Raw genomic sequence first — 19,906 nt, forward strand, 5'->3', positions numbered from 1 at the left:
CAGGATAATTTAATATTCATGCCGTGCTTTGCATTGACCATTTATGGTTGAAAGTGGGCGTGTGGATGGCGGACTTGGAGGCAGATCCACGTACGAACGTTTCCAGGTGGACTGTGATTTATAAAGCGAACATTGCGTTCAGGTGTGCGTGCGCACGGTTTTATAAATCGGAATTTCCTTTGGCGTACGCCATTTCCGGCTTTTGGGCGTACGTACACTTTTAGTATGAATCCTACGCAATGTTTGATAAATGAGACCCCAGTACTGTAGGTAATGTAGTTTTTGCCTTTCTTGTTGCATACAAAACCTGCAAGTCATACAAGCATTGCTTTTATAAAACTGGATAACATTTTTAATATTATTTTAATAAGTAATGCAACTGTTTTCAACAGGACCACTATTCCATGCAGCTGGTGATGTGGAACGATCCATATGGTAGATCACAATGCGTCCTTGAAAAGCACACCTGAATCATGATGCCTCTCATCTTTTTTATCAATGTAATGTAATGAATTAATTTCAGTGTTAACTCAATTGAACAAATATTTGATTGGGAATATGAATATATTCATTAAAAAATAAATAATTGCAAAGCAAATGTGTATAAAATAGTAACAGAAAAACAATTACATTAAAAACATACAACAGAAGTAGTAGTAGTAATAATAACTAATTATATCCTTGATATAGATGCAGGTGTGTGAATTATTGTGGTACTGTATGAAGCTAAGGGTGTGTCCCTACAGTTTATGAGAACACCTTGACTCCAGTAAAAAGTGGGTCACCATGCCTGCGGCTGTCAGCTCCCTGTGCTGCTCCACACTCATCTCTTGAATAAGTATCTGAAATCCTAAACAATGGAGAACACAGATAAGGCTTTATTATTAGCACTATATTATGTTGACTATATGATAATTTCAGTGCTTAGGGGTTGTAGGCTGTAACGTTTTTTTATCCCATATGTAAAACAATAACAGGTTTCACAAGTCAAAATATGCCAGTAACATACTATCCCTATAAAGTATTCATACAATTGTTCAGTGGTGTCGCTGACATTTTATAGTCAGTGACTGACATGCACTGCACAGCTAATGTTAGTTACATTACTCAGTAAGATGTATACACAGTTGTATTAAGTTGTATAAAAACACTATGCTGTATTGTTTTTGTTGCCATCATGCAGGCTACACAAATATAATAAATACACAAACCTGCGTAGATTCAGTCTGGTCCTTTTGCAGTTGTTCAGTCTCTCCTCCTGTGTCCTCTGGCTGCAGCTCTGGGAACTCTCCGGCGTCTCTCCATCACTCCTCTCTCCTCACCTCAGTACAGCTCTCAACTGTTTCAGTCTGTAAACATGCATCTCCTGCTAACGCCGTCTCTCTGTTCAGACTAAACAAGTAATGTTAGCTTTCATTAGCATTCAGCTATTTCAGCTACCTAAAGTCAGTAATAAAGCACTACCACAGCTCAGTAACAACTTTTGTACATACACTATCAACTAAAGTTTACCGACTAAATAATCTGACAACAGATATAAATATATCTATCTATAGACACCTCATCACTGGAGAGAAGACCACTCGATGCTTTCGTCCGGCTTTTGACGTAGGAAAGCCACCATAGCGCTTCTCTCGCTCAGGAAGGGAGGGTGTGAAGTGAGGGGTATTCTATTGTGATAAGGTTAAGGTTAGGTTTTGGTTGGCTGTCCACAATGAATGGAAGTCAATGCAGATTCCTGTAATTGTAAATGTGCCACCTTGTGTCAGTAACAAACTTTACAGACAAATGTTGGCTATTTATCAGGTCTAGGGATTTTATTTCAAAATGGATGCAGGACACATAATGGACACATAACAAACAAATCAATAAGACCACTCTACTTTGAACAGGTTTTCAAGCAACATGTATGTTTTGTTTGTAAAGTCATTTTATAAAGAGATTTAGCAACCTTAGTAACACATGCACACAACACAGACGGCATAATCAAAAAACTGAGAGGTCAAGTGTCTTTGTGTTCATTAAATTGGCCAACTCTAACTTGCATACGGTCCACAAAGACTCAGAGATGGGGTGGGGTATGTGCAAGTGTGCCGGGTGTACCGTTATATAAGGTACAATATATAATATATTTGAATGTGCGCGTCTGGGTATTACATCTTCTCTCAGCTTGAATTCTGATACACATTGGGATGGGGAGGACAAACAACCATTAACACCTAATCAAATGCTGCTTTAAAAAAAATATATAATAATTAAGAGCCCTGGGATTAGTACCACCAATATAAAGCTTATAATGGACACAGTCAAATTCTATGCACTTCACAATGGTGGTATTTTATTGCAGGGTTGGTGTACTGGAATACTTTAGAACAGGTTAACAGGTGCACATGACAGCGTCCACTTCTTCAACATATTACATCTTGCAAGTGAGATATATTTACAGCGAGATCAGAGACATAAGGGAAGAGATTTCCACAAAGCTGGGCATACACAGTGCAACTTTCTTTCTTGCTGTGCAATTACTTCTAGCCATCAACTACATTTCTTACAATTGTGTTATGCCATTTTGTGCAGACACAGTGAGGGAAAATGTGCAGATTTTAGTGGAATCGACTCGTGACTATGCTTCTACAGAACCTGATGACGGCCAACCAAAGTTTCGGACATGTAAAAAATGTATCCGTTGATCGCCCCTTGCACCCCCCATACACTGCAAGGCAAACGACGCACGACCAAACTGAAAACTGGTCTGACTCTAAAATGAGATGCGCGACTTAAGAAACTGCGTAAAAATCGGGCTCATACCTGAACGCTTAAGAGAGCGTTCTGTTGAGATTTTTCTGTTGACCATGAACAGGTCTGACCGGAGAATCTCTCACTCTGTTCTTCATATATGAAAGGCAAACTCCAGAAAAGTCCAAACCTTATTGTCCAGACATTATCTGGAGTTCATGTCTATAAATGGCTATAGTGTATTTCAGTGTACTCTGAAATTATATCAAAGAATAAACCCAACAGAGCCTGACAACGGCCAACCAAAGTTTCTGACATTGTACACTGCAAGGCAAAAAGGAGGCACGACGAAGCTGAAAAACCGGTCTGACTCTAAAATGAGACGCGTCTCAGAAATTGCTTCAAAATCGGGCTCAAATCGCACAGTGTATGCCCAGCTTAAGACCACATGAAAGCATTAACAAGGTGGGCTACAAAAGCAATACAAATATCAACAAAAACTGTGGATCATCAGTGGATGGCACAGGTCTTGAGCAGAAGGCGGTGTGGAGGACCATTTTTTAAAAGTCTGCTAATAGTCAGAGGACTGTAGTGCTCCAGGCTCCCTGTCAATTCTCTCTTCGTCATCCATTTTGCGTCCATGTTTACGAAAATATTTGTAGCGCTGGACGTATAGCTTTACAAGGTTGCTGACTTTGACTGGATTGATTTCTCCTGTGCGGCTGTGGCAGATCTGAGAGAAGAACAGTGTGATTAATAGTGTTTTTGTTCATAATCTCCTGAAATTATCCGGAGGGGCTGTATGTGAGACCACAAATGTCCTAATTAGAAGCTTCAGAGTTTTTCCTGCAAGTCCCCATAATGCCCTAATGAGCCCATGTGAGAATAAAGCAGTGGACGTGTTGATGATGTTAACATGAGATGGACAATGAAAGAAAAAAACAAAAAGAGAATAAGTATCTTGGGAGGAAAAAGTGCTATACACATAAAATACACAGACGAAAATGTCAACTTGTAAAGACAACGAGATTCAAGAGCTTTTGGTGATATTGGCCAATGCTGGTCTTGTATGGAGGACGATACATGACTCAAATATAAATAAATAAAAGCATAAATAAATAAGGAAATAAATAAATAATAATAATCCTTACAATTTCAATAGGGCCTCCCACCGTCGGTGCTCGGGCCCTAAATACAGAAATAAATACAGAAATGTATAAATAAATGTCTTAAATATATTTCCACATTTATTTATTTCAGTATTTCTGTGTCCATAAGCTAATGAGAAAGGCGGGTCTAACCTCAGTCTCATGCAGGATTGGTCACAGGAGTGTGATGATCCAGTCCTACTACTTCTGCCTTTCAATGCTGACTGGTGTCCAGTAGCTGTTTGCAGTGTTGAGCCAGTTCACACTTAAAATGAACTAGTTCAAGTTCAGAGGGTTAGTTAAGGTTTTTTTATTGGGATGATTTAGGTGTCGGTAGTCCTGAATGTGAGCGTCACGTCTCGTGTTGTACTGAGCACAACATGTTGACGAGTCATTTTTCATGATGTTTAAATGCAGCCTCATAAATTCTGGAGCGAATCAAACAAACACTAAGTTACTTCATGTACTCATCAGCGTGCTCAGTTGACCAATCCTGCTCGAGACTAAGGTAATAAATAAATGTGGAAATAAATAAAATTGTGAAAATAAATACAGAAGTAAATGAATCAATGTCTAAAATTTATTTTCACATTTATTTATTTCCACATTTATTTATTTCTGTGTCCATATGTAAATGAGGTAGGAGGTCCCAACCTCAGTCTCGAGCAGGATTGGTCAACTGAGCGCGCTAGTGAGTATATGAAAAATGACTCGTCAACATGTTGTGCTCAGTACAACACGAGACGTGACGCTCACATTCAGGACTACCGACACCTAAATCATCCCAATAAAAAAAAAAAACACTGCAAACAGCTACTGGACACCAGTCAGCATTGAAAGGTAGAAGTAGTAGGACTGGATCAATCCTGGACCAATCCTGCATGAGACTGAGGTTAGACCCGTCTTTCTCATTAGCTTATGGACACAGAAATACAGAAATAAATAAATGTGGAAATATATTTAAGACATTTATTTATACATTTCTGTATTTATTTATTTATACATTTATTTATTTATACTTAAATCATGTATCGTCCTCCATAGTCTTGATGTGCTGTAAAACAAAAACAAGTGATCTCCAGGGCAAAATTAAAACGTCATTGCCCTGCCTCCTGCATGTTGCACCACCCCTCATACCTGAACGCTCCAGAGGTTTTTCTGTTGTTGTGAACATGCCTGAACCGGAGAATCTACTGCTGTGTTCTTCATATATGAAAGGCAAACTGCGAAAAAAGTCCAGACCTTATTGTCCAGACATTATCCAGAGTTCATGTCTATATAGATTAAATAATTAAGATTAAAATCTTAAATCATGAATTCAATCAAAATGTTTTACTCTTTTATCAGCTGCGTGACATTTACAATAATAGAAATTAAACATAAATCAGAACCAGTTTATCCCTACACTTATGGCTGTCCCCATGAGTATGTTACACTTGTAGGTTGCCTTGCTTTCACATTGTGTTCAGTTCATTCCAAACAAGCTCAATGTGGTTTAAGTCTGAGACTGTGCTGCTCTTCCATCATGTGAAGCCACCAATTAGTTCCTCTAAATTTATGGCTTATTATCTTGCTGTAGTCTTAAAGGGATAGTTCACCTAAAAATGAAAATCCATACATTATCTACTCACCACTATGCTGATGGAGGTGTGGGTGAAGTGTTTGAGTCCACAAAACACTTTTGGAGTTTCAGGGGTAAACAGCGTTGCAGCCAAATCCAAAACAATTGGAAGTAAAAGGTGACCAATTCTAAAACTCATAAAATGCCTCCATACTGCTCCTGTGCTGTCATCCCAGTGTCCGTAAACCCAGACATTCAAATTCAACTCTAAACGGTGTCATTTACACCATGTCCGCCATCAGCAAAGTGGTGAGTAGATAGAGTGAATTTTCATTTTTGGATGAACTATCCCTTTAGCCACTGACCAACCAGTCTGTCTTCCTTTGTTAGTTGTGTTTTTCTCACTACCATAATACTTCAGATAAGGCTCAGTGGTAAGAGCATTCGTCCTCTAACCAGAAGATCGGTGGTTCAATCCCAGTCTTCCCCATTCCGCATACCAAAGTGACCTTTGGCAAGATACGGAGCTACGAGAATTGCCCCTTTCTCACAGAGAAAGTGCTGCACATAGATGCACTGTATGAATGTATGCGAGAGGGTGAATGTAAAAAACACACGAGTGTTCATCAAGCGCTATATAAATACAGACCATTTACCAACACTGCCTTGGTACAGTGGTCATCAATGCCTACCTACCTTCACCTATAGGATTTTTTTACATCAACTTAGCATTAAGGCTGGGGTGGTATGCTTATCCTCCAATACCATTCCGACACTTGTATACCATTTCAATATGGACGTAGATTTTTAAAAATTGCGAATCAATATTTTTTGTAGTATTTTTGTTTTGTTTGCTTTTTTTCCGATAGAGCATTCGGGGAAAGTTGCATCATACACCTCTAGACATTTTAGATATAAGACACATTTCGAATAACAATGCACATTACATGTCAGTTTGTCTTTGAATTTTATTTCAGCAGCACCATTGCTACAAACCCCTTTGCTCTATCTTAAATAAAAATAAATGAACACTTTAAGAAATAGTTCACCCAAAACTGATAATTCCCCTCATGTCTGGGCTTGTGGACACTTGGATGACACCACAGGAGCAGTATGGAGGCTCGTTATGTTTTTTTTCTGTTGTTTTTTTTTACGTCTGAAGATAAGTCCCTAATATCTTCAGTTGTATTGGATTCGGCTGCTACGCTGTTTACCCCTGAAACTCCAGAACAGTTTTGTGGACTCAAACACTTCACCCACCCCTCCATCGGCATAAGGGCGACTTGATAATGAGTGAATTATCATTTTTGGGGGAACTATCCTTTTAAGGTCAGAAGGCTATAGGCCTATATAAAAACAGTGCTGTTATAATAAAATTTAAGTTTTATATACAATATTGTTATATTAATAAAGTTGTCCCCCATTTTACCTGTAATTTAGGCAAGATACTGAAGCCAACTACAAGATGAACTGCATAAGCAATAAGGAGCAATATCCCCCATAGAGGCTCCAGGCCAAGATCAAGGCTACACAGAGAGAGGTTAGCCAACTATCTGAGCAACACAAAGGTGAGGTGATGAAAGGGTTACCTAAGAAGTACAACAAGGTGTCAAACTCACAGCTCTGGCTACCCACCTCAAGAGGTACAGTAAAGAAGTAGAAGCCGGAAGGACCAAACCATCTAGTGTACTCTTAGACTACATCAATGCTCAGTGGCTAATATTTCTAGGATCAGAATTGGGATTGTGGAAAACAACTTTAGGGTCAACGCCAAGCCGATTACACAAGTAACCATCAAGTGTGGCATATCAACGAGATGCTCTGTCCCCACTGCTGGTCTGCATATGCCTGAACACCCTCAGGCAGATCGTCACAAGGAGTGGCTACGGATAATGATTCCGAAGTGGAGAAATCATTAGCCACCTCCTCTAAATGGATGATATCAAGCTGTGTGCCAGGAATGTGCGAGACATCTACTCTCTGATCCTCATCACAACAACATCGGAATGTCATTCAGACTACGTACGTATGGTTGAATGGTATCAAAGAAAGGCAAGATGAACACAACTGATTGGGTTGAACTACAAGAAGGCAATATAGCAGATGTTCAGGACAGCTAGAAAATAGCTTGGGATCCCGCAGGCAAATAGAAACCATAACGAGGCAGCAAGGAAGTCTGCCACAGCCAACTACCTACACAGAGTAAGGCAGGTCCTGAAAAGTCAGCTGGATGGAAAGAACAAGGTCCAAGCTATCAACATTTTTACAATAACCTGGCCAAAAGAAGGAGTTAGAGGCCACTGATATCAAGACAAGGAAGATAACGAAGCTCCTCACAATGCATGGAGGGTTTTGGTACACTAAGCAGGCGATAGGCTGAGGACTAGTAAGCATCAGAGCCATCATCCAGGATGAAGAAACAAAGATCAAGTATTACATCAGTAAGATGGGCCCAAGTAATGCTATGCTAAGAGAATACCTCAGATAGCAGATCAGGAGGAGGAGGAAGATGAGTGATCGTAATGGAAGGACAAGCCCCTGCACGGCATTTACCACCGGCAGATAGAAGAAGTAGCTGATAGAGAAATCATACCAGTGGCCGGAAAAGGCTGGTCTGAAAGACATCACAGAGGCACAATCATGGCAGGACAGGAACAGGCATTGAGCACAAGATCAATAGATGCGGGTCTATCTATTGAATCAAATTAAGGGAACTCAAAGTTCTGCAAGTCTTGTGGGCATGATCTAAGCTTTATAGTGGACATGGCTTCTGCGGTGTCAAGAACTGCAACTGAAGACCACGGATCATTTCAAATTGTGTCCAGCGGTAACATTCTCTTACTTTTGTCAGATTACTTGAATTGGCAGGCTAATAATAAACATAAGTAAACACATACACACATTTACTGAATCAGTGTTTTCCTATACTTATTGTGTCATTGAGTCTGTGTTCTGATGCTGACCTTATGCACAGCTTTCCTTAGGATGTCTTTGTATTCGTCCTTGTTGATGTCTTTGCGCTGATAGTAAGGTTTTATGGCGAGCTTCACCTCCTCCACTGCCCTCTCCTGGGTATGCAGTTTCTTCAGGTACTAGCAATTCAGATATCAGACATGTTAAATTAAGAATGATATAAATAATAAAATTCTGAGAATATTATGGAAAATATAACTATTTAAAGTGCTACACATGAATACAAAAAAAGATAACACTTCATAAAGTACTGTCAGTTCACTTACCTTAAAGATATAGTTCACCCAAAAATGATGATGGAATAATTGATAATGATAATTTTTTAGAGTAATCGATTATTAATCGGATGAAAAGACAAAAGCTACATTTTGTCGTTTCCAACAGTTTATTTGAAAAGCAACTTTATCTTCTTGTACAATGCTCTTTCAATATGTATTTAAGACATCTTTAACTAAATTATGACTGCAATTACAGTTTCAGGTATCTAATAATTAATTCTAACTAGTTATGAATTAAGCTCAATATATCTTTTTCGTTTAAGTTTAAACTTGTCAGAATGTCATAACCGAAATTAAAGACAGTTATAATTCAGCTGAATTGTAGATTCCTATGAGAAACACACACGAATGGGAAAAGTAGTTTGACTCTTACTCGTCAAAATGTAATTACAAATGTAGACAATTGGAGTTTGAGCAGTTAAAACAGAATTACAGATATTGTAACAGATCTGTTCAGAATTTAATTAATTAAAATTAAAGAATTACTAGTCAAAATGATGAATTGCTGATATCTGTAAAGTTAATTCTGGATAATCACATTTGTGTAAACATTTTTTAAACGGTTTGTCTTACTGAATTGGCCTCTATGTGACCGGAGGTGCATCTGTCACTCACAGCAGCAGGCTGCACTGGGATGAATTCAGAGGCTTGTAATACTAAGCAGGATTTGCAGTTATTGGAGTAACTTCAGATTTAGTTCTGAGTTTGAGTTCCTACGAAGCTCGTTCACTTCTCATCAGGATAAATCACCATGGTAACTTATGGTGAGCGGCTAACGAGTTAGTATCTTAAAACTATTTACAGCTCAGAAAACTGGAGTTTACTTTATATATGTTATACTGGTCCTCTATGGATCCTGCAGTTCACTTTCTTTTCTGAAACGGCTGGATTTAGCTTCTGCGAATTTAAGGCCCCCCTTCCTAATAGCCCACTTTATGTACCCCTGAGCAGAGCTGTTGCAGTCTGAAGGCGTCGAAGTTACTCTGTAGCCAACACGTAGACCTGTAACTGATGCAGAGCCCTATGCCATACCCTGACGTGCACCTCCCCAAAAATGTGGCTGCAATTAAAGATTATTTTAACAATCAATTAATCTGTCGATCATTTTTTCTATTAATCAATTATTAATCGGATATAAAGACAAAAGCTACATTTTACCCTCCAGCAGTTTATTCGAAAAGCAACTTCATCTTCTTGTTAAATTCTCTTTCTTTATGATTCCAGTTTCAGATATCAGTAGATATCAGATATCTACAATTTCATTCTGACGGCCGGTTTCTGCCCGACTGATTGACCGACTTGACCATCAACGATACCGTGAGTGCCCTCAACATATTGTATATAGAAACTAGCTGCAACAAACAATTACTTTGATATTCGATTAATCTGTCTATTATTTTTTAGATTAATTGATTAATCAGATAAGACAAAAAGCTACACTTTAACCTTTCCAGCAGTTCTTGTTGTACAATGCTGTTTTACATGTATTAAATGGTAAATGTATTTATAAAGCGCTTTTCTAGTCTTGATGACCACTCAAAGCTCTTCACAGTACAGTTTTACATTCACCCATTCACCCATTCATACAGTGCATCAATTAGCAGCACTTTGTTGTTCTATGAGGGGCAATTCGGGGTTCAGCATCTTGCCCAAGGACACTTCGGCATGCAGATGGGGAAGACTGGGGATTGAACTGCCGACCTTCTGCTCTACCCCCTCAGCCACAGCCGCCCTACAGACATCTGCAATTTATTTATGAATATAACTCCAGTTTCAGATACCTACAATTTAATTTGGACTTCGTAATCATCGTCATAATCAAAACCCTATTTCCTCAGGGAGGTGAGATCTTCCAACGTGTGCAGCAGGATGTTGGAAATCTTCCATCAGTCTGTTGTTGCCAGTGCACTGTACTTTGCTGTGGTCTTTTGGGGGAGCAGAATCTGAGCCGGTGACACCGACAGATTTAACAAACTGATTAAGAAGGCTGTTTTTGTTGTATCTGTTTTTCATTGATTGATTGAACTGAACCGTGTTGGGGAGACTGAAACAGACTTTGTGAATATACCGATTGAACTCTGGACGTTAAGACTATGGGAGACGTGCACACACTCTCTCTCCTATTCTTTGGTTATTTTTTGTTTCTGTATTTTTTTTTTTACAGTATCTTTCTGTCAAAAATTTACTGCCAACCAAATCGAGCTATCTCCTTCGGCTCTCCATACATTGCCTATGTTTCTGCCTATGCTCAGGGTTTAGAGTGGTCGTCCTCTAACCAGAATGTCGGCAGTTTGATCCCAGTCTTCCTTTCCTTGAGCCCTTTCTCATAGAAAAAGTGCTAAACATAGATGCACTGTATGAATGTGTGTGTGAATGGGTGAATGAGGTGTAGAGCGCTTCAAGTGGTCATCAAGACAAAAAAGTGCCATACAAATACAGACCATTTACCAGACCATTTGTGTGTTTGAGTGCATGTGTCAGTGTGTCAGCGCCAGAGAGAGAGAGGAAAAGAGCAAGCAGAGTCAGGCCGAGCTGAATGAATGAAAGCATGCAGCTATGAGGAAAGATTTTACTCATTTAAGAAAAGTATCGATCATTATGTGGTGATCAGTGTTGATATTGTGGCTGTCATTTCAAACAAACTACATTTATACTGTAGCGGGGTCAGACATCAGCTGAGTCTGTGTCGGTGTGTGTGTCTGTGTTTGAGAGTAAAGTAATTTGTTAAGAGGAGAAAGAAGAGGAAGTAGAAGAATGTCTCCAACATGTTTTCTCTTCACTGTCATACCACAGTGATGTTGTGCTGCTGTTCTATGTGAAATCAGCTTTTTACATCTGGCTGTCGTTGAAGCATTGAAAAACAGCCAGGTTCATCACTTTTTTGGGTCCCCTGGAAAGATTTCCTGTGTCATTTTCGCTAATTCTGTAGAGGTTTTGGTGGTTAAAGCTTTGTGTAAAATCAAATCTGTCAGGATCTTAACAGCAGCAACCAGCTGATCCAATTTAAACAAATTCCTTGTCTTCAATACTGTAAACTCAAACTGCTTAAGATTTACCCCTCCATCTCACCAACATGCAATGAATGCCATGCGGCGGAGCACACTCTGTCCCATTCTTTCTGGTTTTGCCCCTCACAGACTGGATTATGGTCCAGTGAATTAACTTTTAATAGTGATACCACTGCTGATACGACCAAACAATACGTCTTTCAGCACATCCTTACAGTGAGATCCACATATGCATGTTTCCAGGTATACTGATTTCTAAAGGCAACTTTGCCTGATGTGTTCATCCTTACCTTATCAGGGTCTTTGCTCCCATTGTCCCATCCAGTGTCACCAGAGGTCCCAGTCACTCCTGACAACCCCAAAGGCATAATGGAGGGTGGAGTCTGAATACATCCACCACCTGAGGGGTGTAGGTGAGAGGGTGGAGTTTTGGAACAGCCAACCAATGGAAGGGAGCTGTGGAGTATGAACTGGGCTGGGCTCAGCTCAGGGGGGGGAGGAACAGAGGGAGGGGGAGGAATCTGTGAGGAGGCAGCTGCAGAGGAGGGAGGACCATGCTGCTGTGACTGGCTCTGATTGGCCTGTGAGAGGATCTGTATGAAAGACATGACACAAGTAATGGCATGTTAAATCTCAAAATGTTCTCCACGGTTTTGCTATAGTTTCCAGGTTGAACATCCAACCGTATTAAAAAGGCAGTGCGCACAATTTTTGCTATTGCTATTTACATAACCAACTCTAGTATGTGTAAAAAAAGCTGTTTATTAACCAATCTAAGTCACAGTGTCTCCCTCACCTGGTTGGTTGCTTGAATGAACTCTTGTGCTTTGGCTCTACTGGCGATATTGGCCTCCTCCATTTTAAAGAGCAGAGCAGTCACTGGGAATAAAAATGAGAGCGCATTATTTCAGAATAAAGTTCATATAACATACATCACAATGCATGTTTCACATGGCACGACAGCACAACATTACTGTGGTATGCACCTGAAGACAAAGCATGTTGGAGCCCTGGGTGAAGGTGACATCTCGGTTTACTGGTAGATCATAAACAACTTTTAGGTGCATGTTGTGCTGCAATGCCATGCACAATCAGCTTTACAGATTTTACAGCTAACAGTCTTCATGTAAAATGTTCCCACACTTATGTCAACTGTTGCTTCCCTGGCTCAACACGATAGAAAGCAGCAGTGGTTGAGAGACCTATAGGCTTGATTCTATAGAGAGCACCGATAAAGAACATTCTGACTGTTCAGCGTTTACATTCCAAAGCACAAAAACAACATTCAAGAAGGTCCTACATTGCTAAGTTTTGTGTGAATACAGCCATGAATTAAGCCAAGTGCAGCATTTTTTGCTGTGGCCTGCCAGAGACACTCTGCTGTAAGTGACAACCACGCCTCTAGCCTCTAGCAATAATAACATGGTTGACTTCTGTTGACCTATTAAGCAAACTTACATGCCAAAACTCCTCCAGTGGTGCAGTCCACTCCAGTCTGCAGACTCCAGGGGAGGGCATGTGCTGCTGGAGGGGGAGGAAGAGGAGGCTTATTTGCAGATGAAGAGGATACAGAGGAGGAGGAGGGGTCTGATGAAGACAGAGGCAGAGAAAGGGAAGTGAGACCACAGCCTGCCGAAGAGGATGAGCATGAAGGTGAGACCAGAGTATTGGGAGCATCATCTAGAGGAGGCGGTTTGGCCATGGGTGTAGACAAGGTGATACTGAGGCCAGCTCCCTGCGGTGCAGACAGACTGGGTGGACTGGACGTTGGGAGTGTGGGGCTGGTCTGAGTTGGACAGTTGTCAGCTAGGAAAGAAGGGTCTGGAGTCTTACAGCTACTGTCAACAGTCTGAGAGTCTGGAGAAGAACCCCCGGTGTCCTGCAAAGGAGCCAAAGAGAGTGGAGGTGTTTGTTGTGGAGAGGAGGAGGGTGGGAGCACACTGGTGGAGGAAGAGGACGAAGAACAGGGTGGAAGGCCAACTTGGTCAGTATGTGGGCTGACTGACTTGTTCCCATTTCCAACAGCAGACTGAACATCTAAAGACGCCCCACCCCAGCCCTCAGCTGTGGTATTTGCTTGGCTGCAAGCTGCAGTTAATACTGCAGCTCCACCTTTATCTCTAGTCTTCTTGGCCAGGCGACGGCAGTGCTTGGTTACAAGAGATGAGGGGGAGGAGGCAGAGGAGGAGGAAGTGGATGTGATGGAGCTGGGTTTTGTTTTCTTGGATTTTAGTCCTGCAGAACTACTTAAGGACGCTGGTGTTACAGCCAGGCTGTTTCTCTTACCCATGCTGGACAGATCTTTACTTCGACCACTGAGAGATGGCAGCTCTGAGCAGGGTTTGAGAAATGGAGATCTGCTCTCATTGTCCCTGCAGAAGACTACGGCAATGGAGCCACCCACCACAGAGCCCCCAGAACCCCCACCTGTAACTCCTGGCCCTAGAAGGTCCATGCCTAGTTTTCCAGAGCCAACTGAAGTACCTGTGGTGCTGCTCACGCCCTCACGCACCAACACAGAAACTTTGGACTGAAGCTTCCCTTTCCGACTGCCACCACTTTCTTTGTTGGACTTGCCAGAGCGACCCAAATCCTTTCTACTGCATTTGTCCCGATCTTTGTCCTTTCCCAATTTCTTGGCTTGCTTTGCTGAGGGAAGCCCAGATGAGACAGAGGGAGAGCCTGAAGTGACCATCAGTGAGGAGAGGCATTTGTTTTTGATTCTACTGGAAAAGGAGGATTTAGGTTGGCCAATTTTCTTTAATGTGCGAGATTTCTTTCCCTGATGATGTCGTTCAGTCTTTAAGGTAATCTTAGTTTTGGGGCTGAGGACAGGTGGTTCTGGCACAAGGGCAGCAGGAGGTGTATCCTCCAAAGATGGATAGTCTGAGTCCAAAGCCTCACCATCCAAAGACAACACGTCAATCTCAAATTTTTCTGAATAGCGGTCTGACTCAAAGCTGCGATACTTTGGAGGTGAGAATGACCGTGATCGGCTGCGACAACATCCCCTGTCCTCCACCTCTCCAGTCGAGTGCCATTTTCTCTTCTTTTTCCTCTTGTGAGGCTTGTCAGGGTCTTGTTTGGGCCAACAGGGGGAGGTTGGGGCAAGTCTTGGAGAGCCGGGTACAGTGGTGGTGGTGGTGGTAGTGGTGACTGTGATGGTCCTCTTGATAGCAAAGAGGTCAGATCCATTAAGGTCTTGAATAGATGGTGGGACAACAGGACGACCATCCCGCAGCCAGTCCCTCTCGCGCTGCCTATCTCTATCACCTTCCTTCTTTTCCCTGCTTCTTTTGGACCTCTTTGAAATGCATCTCTCTCTGCTACTTGAATTGTGTATTTCCTTCCTTTCCCTTTCCTTTCTTGAGCTACAATCTCGATCTCTTTCATCTCTTCTATGGCTACTTGTGCGATTTTGTTCCCTCTCTTTATGCCTCTCCCTCCCTCTTCCTTGCTTTGTATTTCTGTCCATATCTTTATCTATATCTCCCTCTTTATCTTTAAACCTCTCTTGATGTATTTCTTGAGATAGGCTTGATAAAGAGTGCCTTATGTCGCCCCCTCTGTCCAAGTTGCAGCTTCGTAAAGTCTCTGGGCTGTTGTGCTGTCTTTTCTTCCTCTTATGGCTGCTGCTCCTCAATCCCTTAACCTCCTTTCCAGTCTTGTGGCCTTGCTCCTTTTCCTTGCTCCTCTCCTCCCCTCCCACTTTTTCCTTCCTTTTTTTCTTTCGTCTCTCCTCCTTCTCCCCAGCTTTCCTATCCTTGCTTTTTAGTCCTTCTCTGTCCTTGGAACTTTTGGAGGACTTGTGCTTCTTGCTATCTTGCTCTGTAGGAGGTGTGAGAGGTGAAGAGGATGTAGAAGCTGGCAGATGGGAGGAAGGAGGTGGTGGCTGAGGAGAAAGGGGGGAAGAAGTGGGAAAGGACAAATATCTTTCCTTCCGCCTACTGACCAACTTCCTTCTAAGGTCCTCCACTCCCACCACAGGCTCTTCCTCAGGTTCCCTGTCCATCTCCCAGCTGCCCTCTGCACACAAAGACACAAAGCCATCCCCATCCAGCACCCGGAGGATTCGCTCTGGCTTTGGACCAAAAAAGGAGACGGTGGGAGAATTCAAAGGGAGAATTTCTCTTTCTGCTCTCTTGCTGCTTTGATTTCTTTCTGCAGCCCCAACTATCTCCCCCTCTTCTATCTCCGAGTGATCAGAGTCAGCACTCTGCCCTCCAGGTTTGATAGTGCTACAGTCCACTTTACTCCCCAAAGGGAGCTTGGCGACCAGACAGGGGCTTAGCAGATCAGTCAAAGTGTCAGTAGAATCTGGGTATTCTTCCTCTTTCTCATCTCCTCTCTCATCCACGTTCTCCCCTCCCCCAACTTTGTCACTCCCATTATATGTGTCTGATGCAGGGGAACCAGTGGGGTCAAAGGGGTCATATTTCTCCCCTTCTCCACCCTCCCCCTTCATCCTTACCTCCTTGTCTCCCTCAGTTGGGTGGAAAGGATCATACATCTCCCCTTTCTTGTCCTTTTCTTCACAATCTTGACTTGGCTGTATCAAAGTGTGAAGGCAGAAATCCATGCAGATGGTGTTGGGTTTAGCAGTGGAGAGAGATTGCGCTGCTTGAGAGACAGAAGTGGAGGACACCTCTGTCTGCTGGGTCTGACCTTTTACATGTTTCTGATAAACTGATGAGCTGGCGCCGACAGAGGAGGATGTAGACAAGGGTGACGATGGATCAGATGAAGGAGAAGAAAGAGATAAGGAGGGAGAGCAGGGAGGAGGGCTCCTGGTAATCTCTCCAACTTTACGTCGGGAAGATGAGGCAGCAGCCCTCTTTTTGAAGCCTGGTGCCGGAGTCAAGTCCATGGGCCAGGTAAAGTGATGGTGCAGAGGTCAGACAGTTGGACCTGAGGCGGAAGTGATGAGCAAGGCCCACGTGGGAAAAACACAATCCAGGAGAAAACCTAGCAGAAAGGACAGGGCACATTTATCTTACAATGAAATTCTAACTGGAAATGTTGAGAACACAAAACTAGTTTAAGGTAACATTTATGGACAACTAAGAGTGCTTTTGTAGAAACAATCAGACAAATTTCAGTCATTGAAATGGCTTGTACCATGTCAGAGTCTCGGTGTCCTCCATCCACTGCTGACCTGCGCTCGCTTTACACTTTAACATTAAACCCCAACACTCATCAAGTTATTAGGACCTGAACAGTACTGAAGTTTACTTTGTGTTTGTTTGATTCGCTGGAGAGGTGATAAGACACGTATTCACAAACACAAACACACACACAGTGAAGGGCCAACCTTAATTGTTTTTAAGAATGCCCTAAGTTAGAGGTTTCTTGCACAGTTTACAGCTTTCGTTTTCTGAAAATGTCTTTCATATCCAGGCAAAATTATTGTACACCGAAATATCCTTAACTAAATTGTTATTCGAACAATTCACTGGTATAGGGTGTCTATGCATCTGAAGGGTAAAATAATGTGCAGAACACAGCCACCTTGCACCCACCAAGCTTGAACAAGCAAATAATTCAGTGCTTAATTGTTACTAGGTGTGATACGGTTAACGGTTTTACCACGGTCTCGACCTTCTATGTAAAGTGCCTTGAGATAATGCATACTATGATTTGGCGCTATACAAATAAAATTGAATTAATATTCATATATTAATATTATTAAAACAAACCACACACAACAAAAACAATAAATAACTCTCTGGCTGTTACCAAAAATTGCTCTTGAATAAATATTAAACATTTGGCACAGGATATATATTACCAGCTTGGTAAACATGGTATGATTATGATTGTTTTAGGTTAGTATTCCAGCATTTCCTCTAGGAGTGTGTCTGCTCGTCGCTCTTCACATACAAACTGAAAATCAAATTTATTTAGTTATTAATCTATGGTGTCACATCACTTTAACCCTGATGTCCTGGCTGTGTGTGGCGAGTGGACTGAGTGGTCAAGTCCTAATAACTTGTGATGAGTGTTGGTGTTTATTAGTTAAAGTGAGTGCAGGTCAGCAGGAGTATGGAGGGAGGACACAGGAAACTCCAGCATGGTACAAACCAACTGCTGCTTCTGCTCTGATCATGAAGCAGCGGTGCTGATCATTGTGCAGTGGCGGAACGTAATGGAAACCCACTATTATTACTTATTATTGCCACTGTTTTTCAACAGATTGGACAAACCGGCTCTTTTACAGACTCTGCTCATTTCATCTCTTTTCAATGTATCGCTCTGTGACTGTGGGCGGGGCCCAGTGTGTATGTATGTGTGTGTGTGTAAACTCTGTATCGCTCCGTCTTCAGACACAGATATGAGAGTAGAAACTCGCCAACTCACTAAAATGTTGCTGCTGTTCTTATATAAAATTGGGTCACTCATGGGAAAAGGCATATATTAAAAATATCGATTCCTCCTTGTTATGAATCTATATTAGATTTGTTAAACCCAGCCCTAATAATAACGCAAACACATCGCCAGGTATACATCAGGGGTATGTAATATATATGTATCATTTTAGATTACAATTCATAATGACAGTAAGGGATGCTTAGAACAAGTTGATAATTCTACCCTACTACCTGAGAGCTGCACACAGGATTTAATGGTCACTCCACTAAGCCTTTACTTACCGTTAATTTTAACGTGAAGGTGTCTAGTATTGAGTAATCCCATAATTCAGTACCAGTGATAAATAAATACAAAAAATAAATCCTGTCAACAGAATGCTGTGTGGTATCTTTCTGATGTTTTGTGATAAAAAATTCTGAGTTGAGAGCCTACTCTCAATTTGGCCAGGTCAGTCTTGTTACAATGGAAATCAAGAAAAAAAAATCAAAGCACCAATACACTGATTAACAGAATTGTGGTATTTCACGAAAGAAATCCAAATGTTTTCAGGTTCTGCTCCAGAAACAAAATAATGGACAAACAGATGGACTGAAATGATCCTTTATCCTATTATATGCAAGAGGGGGTAAAAAACCCCAAAAACCAGCATCTGCCTGACTTGTAAATTATGAGACAACTTGAGAAAGACTACCTGAGAAAGCCATGAATGATTAATGCGGATAAGAATGTAGTGGGGTTAAGTTGTGCACATCAGAGGAACATGGCCTCTATGGGATTAGAGATATACGTTTTAGTGTCCCTCACATACAGTAAAATGTCTTAATACTTTGATTTGCTCAAGGACAGGTCTCACTGGGCTTGTCCATGACTGACTACTGCATTATCACACAACACAGTCCATCAGTCTGCTGTTCCTCTGACCGTAATTTTAGATTTTCCCATCACGGAGTCTGAGTGACATTGGACGCTTAATCCTAAAAGGTGAAGCTGACACTTTCCTCTAATTATCTAACGCTTAACCGGTGTTTGATTTGACAGTGGCGTGTTCACGCCACTCGCTTCATAGATGAACACCCTCGTAGCTCATGCTGTGTACTTAACGTGATTCGTAATTCGATTTTGTAAAAAATAAATGAAACTTGACTTCTGAAACGACGTTTGCACTGTGTGTGTGAGGATGTGTCGACAGCAGGTATTCAGCTAGCTGGTTAGCTGATTTAGCTTAATGTGGCTAGGCAGCAAAAGGAAACAGGAGGATCCTTGTGCTAATGAATTACCTTCAAGACCAGCCCGACGATCTCTAGTTGATGGGTTTTTAATTTGCTGCTGTTTCTTCCCGAGACTTTTACCGATCGTTTAGACACCACATCAACTACTTTTAGTAGCGTTTAATAGGTACATTAGCAGCACCAATCCATCAAACGCCACCATCTTTTTTCCCCCTTTATTTTCTTCTTCTTCTGCTTCTTCTTCTGCTTCTTACTATTCTTCTTCTTACTCTTCTGGTGTTTATTAGAGGTTGGTAAACGAGCTTATAGGCGCATTACTGCCCCCTTCTGGACTTGAGTGTGGAGCAGTAGGTTGGCAGCAAACAAAACTAAAATTACATTATTTTCTTAAGTCCTGTTTCTCTTTAGTAGTTCATTAGAAGAAGATGAATATTCCTTGATGTCTTTCCCAACATTTTATATATATATATTTTTTAGGGCTTTTTATTGCCTTTAATGGATAGGACGGAGAGTAAGCTGTGAAGGGGGGACAGAGAGAGAGTGGGGTCGGAAATCAAACCTGGGCCTCTTGGGTTGAGGCCTTGTCTCGTTGGGGCAGACTCTA

General features: G+C 41.6%; 2 protein-coding genes across 6 annotated transcripts in view; one reads left to right on the top strand and one right to left on the bottom strand.

Annotated features, from left to right (window-relative positions):
- LOC118123436 (methyltransferase-like protein 22) overlaps window positions 1–19,906 on the top strand; it is a 640,601-nt gene that overhangs the window by 411,754 nt on the left and 208,941 nt on the right. The window lies entirely within an intron of this gene.
- On the bottom strand, window positions 200–19,567 carry scaf1 (SR-related CTD-associated factor 1). Of its 4 annotated transcripts, none has more exons than XR_004698557.1 (7): window positions 19,351–19,567; window positions 13,163–16,669; window positions 12,501–12,583; window positions 11,995–12,297; window positions 8,409–8,537; window positions 1,212–1,392; window positions 203–850 (listed from the first exon to the last, which is right to left on the bottom strand). XR_004698557.1 is itself a non-coding variant. In XM_047343796.1 (6 exons), the coding sequence occupies exons 2-6, from the start codon at window positions 16,569–16,571 to the stop codon at window positions 1,345–1,347; spliced, it is 3,972 nt and encodes a 1,323-aa protein (XP_047199752.1). In that variant the 5' UTR covers window positions 16,572–16,669; window positions 19,351–19,567; the 3' UTR covers window positions 200–1,344. The 4 variants fall into 4 exon arrangements, 2 of the variants coding, with proteins under 2 accessions (XP_047199752.1, XP_035036288.1); XR_004698558.1 differs by lacking the exons at window positions 203–850; window positions 1,212–1,392 and adding exons at window positions 3,338–3,469; window positions 7,925–8,059; XM_047343796.1 differs by having other exon boundaries at window positions 200–1,392.

The sequence above is a fragment of the Hippoglossus stenolepis genome, chromosome 16 (genome assembly GCF_022539355.2).
Source record: "Hippoglossus stenolepis isolate QCI-W04-F060 chromosome 16, HSTE1.2, whole genome shotgun sequence".
NCBI lineage: Eukaryota > Metazoa > Chordata > Actinopteri > Pleuronectiformes > Pleuronectidae > Hippoglossus > Hippoglossus stenolepis.

What these genes read in the sequence shown, in the direction of transcription:
- scaf1 (XM_035180397.1), bottom strand. Translation starts at nt 16,571, where the DNA reads ATGGACTTGACTCCGGCACCAGGCTTCAAAAAGAGGGCTGCTGCCTCA. An exon ending in CACTGGAGGAGTTTTGGCAT is followed by an intron (nt 12,584 to 13,162) that starts GTAAGTTTGCTT and finishes TTTTATTCCCAG; the next exon opens with TGACTGCTCTGCTCTTTAAA. An exon ending in GGAGCAAAGACCCTGATAAG is followed by an intron (nt 8,538 to 11,994) that starts GTAAGGATGAAC and finishes CTGAATTGCTAG; the next exon opens with TACCTGAAGAAACTGCATAC.